Consider the following 2,576-nt stretch of genomic DNA (forward strand, 5'->3'; position numbering starts at 1 on the left):
AAATGTTTTTTTTGGTTTTGATTTAGGTTTGGAGAAGAGGGGTTGAATGATATTTTTTCATAATTTTTGGTGCTAGAAAAGATGAAAAATGAAGGGGAATGGTGCATCTATTTATAGGGAAAGTTAATGGGAAAGTGGGGGAATCAAATACCCTTTGTGCAAAAAAAAAAGCTCTTTTTTGGAGTACGTGCAAGGCAAATCCGGTTTCCCTTTTTTTTTATTTTTTTAAATCATGTCTTGGTCTCATGCAATATGTATTTGATTATGAAAGTTAATATAATTATGATGAGGAGATAATGAAAGCATACATGTATGCAGTAGGGTCATGGATCAGATAAAAGTTGTATCGGAGTAAGGTGAATTTCGGGGTATGACAAAGGCTTTGCTTGGAGGTTTTGAATTGACATTGAGCTTTGTGTCAATTTTTTCAAAAGTAAGATTTACGACATTAATGCGGATGATTCTTTCTTACAGGTAGCTTGTTCTTTTCTGAGTTGCTGTAGGGATAGACTTTCTTTCAAATTTCTGGGGATTCAAGTAGGATATGGTCCTAGGAAAGTGAGTATTTGAAACCCAGTGGTGAACAAAATTAGGAAACAATTCTTAACAAGGAAATGTAGATTCTTGACTCTAATAGGGAAGGTGACTTTGATTAACTCTGTTCTCAATTCCATTCCTCTATACACTCTATCTTGTTATAAGACTCCAACTAAATTATTGAAAGAGATCTATAAAATTCAAAGGGTAATATGGGAAAAGGTTTGTAGACTAAAAGAGGAAGGTGGTTCTCTGTTCGGTTAATTCTTATTACAATTTGTTGATATTTCCTGTATCATTAAGTTTGTGGTTCTGTAATCCCTTGATCTTACTTTAGAGTGTTGATCCAAGGCATTTCTTAAATTGTGAGCTCCTTGCTAACTTACTAGGCGTGGAAGATGTGAGGTAAAAATACATGAATTTTGGAACAAAATCTTACTTTTCACTAAATTTCTGATATGAAGAGCGAAATTTTCCGTATGGCTCAAGAACTTTTGAAATGTGCAAAAATCTTAAGTGAATTTTAAAAAGTAGTTTAAAAGGTGTGAAGGATAATATAGTCTGGGTATCAATTATAAGTGGGAGGTTAAATTCTCGATTATGGGCTCCTTACTTGGTCCTTTGAGGCCCAATAATCCACGAGATGGCCGTAAATGTTCACAATTTCTTTTTGTTCTGGATACTACTAGAAATATTGTGTTTAGTCATCGAAACTCCTAGAATTTCCAATGTGCACTGTTTCTCTCTAGAACCTCCCATAATCTTCCTACTCCCCTTTTAAATTCCACATATTCTCCTCGCACAACACATAGCAAAAACTATCCAAAGCAAAACGTTCGACAAACACAAAATCTCTCTTCAAAAAAGAAATGGATTTCAGGCTAATGGGTTTGGATTCTCCACTGTTCAACACTCTGCATCACATAAGGGACCTCACCGATGATACTACCGACAAGAATCTAAACGCTCCAACAAGAACATACGTTCGCGACGCAAGAGCAATGGCTGCAACTCCAGCGGACGTGAAAGAGCATCCAAATTCATACGTGTTTGTGGTGGACATGCCTGGGTTGAAATCTGGTGACATAAAGGTTCAGGTGGAAGATGAGAATGTGCTATTGATAAGTGGCGAGAGGAAGAGAGAAGAAGAGAAAGAAGGTGTTAAATATTTGAAGATGGAAAGAAGGGTTGGTAAGTTAATGAGGAAATTTGTGTTACCTGAGAATGCGAATATTGAAGGTATCTCTGCTATTTATCAAGATGGTGTTCTTACTGTTACAGTTAATAAATTGCCTCCACCTGAACCTAAGAAACCAAAAACTATTCAAGTTAAGGTTGCTTGATCGGTGTTCGATTTCATGTTAACAAATCAGAAGGAATGTTTGTCTTTTTAGTTGGTTTTTGAAGCAATGGTTTTGTGTGTTTTCAGAGTTGGCCCTATAGGACAATGATCATGCGATGTAATGTGTAATGAATTTTAGTTACTTGATGTTTCTGCTCGTAACATTGTTGTGTTTCACATAATAAAATTTAGAAACTTAGGTATTAAAGAAAAGAAAAGGTTTCATCTACACTTTTTTTGACACCTAATTCAATTGATGTTTGAAAAAAAGGTTAACAATCGGTTGGAATTGATATGTGGAATAGGGTTATTTTGATATTCTCGAATTGAAACTCTAGTTACTTTTTTTTAGTTTGAGAATTTGACAATTGACTCAATCCAAAAGCATTGTTTTGTCCATCTAAATATTCCAAATTTCCTATCTCAAACAATTTCTTTTAGATAATAGTATTCTTAATATTTCTCATTATACTTTTGATTCTCAATTAACCTCTTCTAAACTGACGTGGTTGGGCAGTTGGCAAATTGTTGACACTAGTGGGTTTTCTTGGATTATATTATTTTTAATTTTAATTATAATAAAAAATGTAGTTTTTAATTTTAATTGGAAATAAATTAAAAGGCAAACGGTACATGATAAACCTTAGTTTATTTCCAATCACTCAAGCTTCTCCTATTTTTTTAGTTGTGTACAAAA

The 2,576-nt window shown here is 34.0% G+C and overlaps 1 protein-coding gene across 1 annotated transcript; it reads left to right on the top strand.

Moving 5' to 3' along the window:
- The first annotated feature begins 1,267 nt into the window (after positions 1-1,267).
- On the top strand, positions 1,268-2,041 carry LOC127087891 (17.1 kDa class II heat shock protein-like). Its single transcript, XM_051028810.1, has one exon. The coding sequence runs from the start codon at positions 1,407-1,409 to the stop codon at positions 1,878-1,880; it is 474 nt and encodes a 157-aa protein (XP_050884767.1). The 5' UTR covers positions 1,268-1,406; the 3' UTR covers positions 1,881-2,041.
- Positions 2,042-2,576: the final 535 nt, after the last annotated feature.

Source organism: Lathyrus oleraceus, chromosome 5 (assembly GCF_024323335.1).
Source record: "Lathyrus oleraceus cultivar Zhongwan6 chromosome 5, CAAS_Psat_ZW6_1.0, whole genome shotgun sequence".
Taxonomy (NCBI): Eukaryota; Viridiplantae; Streptophyta; class Magnoliopsida; order Fabales; family Fabaceae; genus Lathyrus; species Lathyrus oleraceus.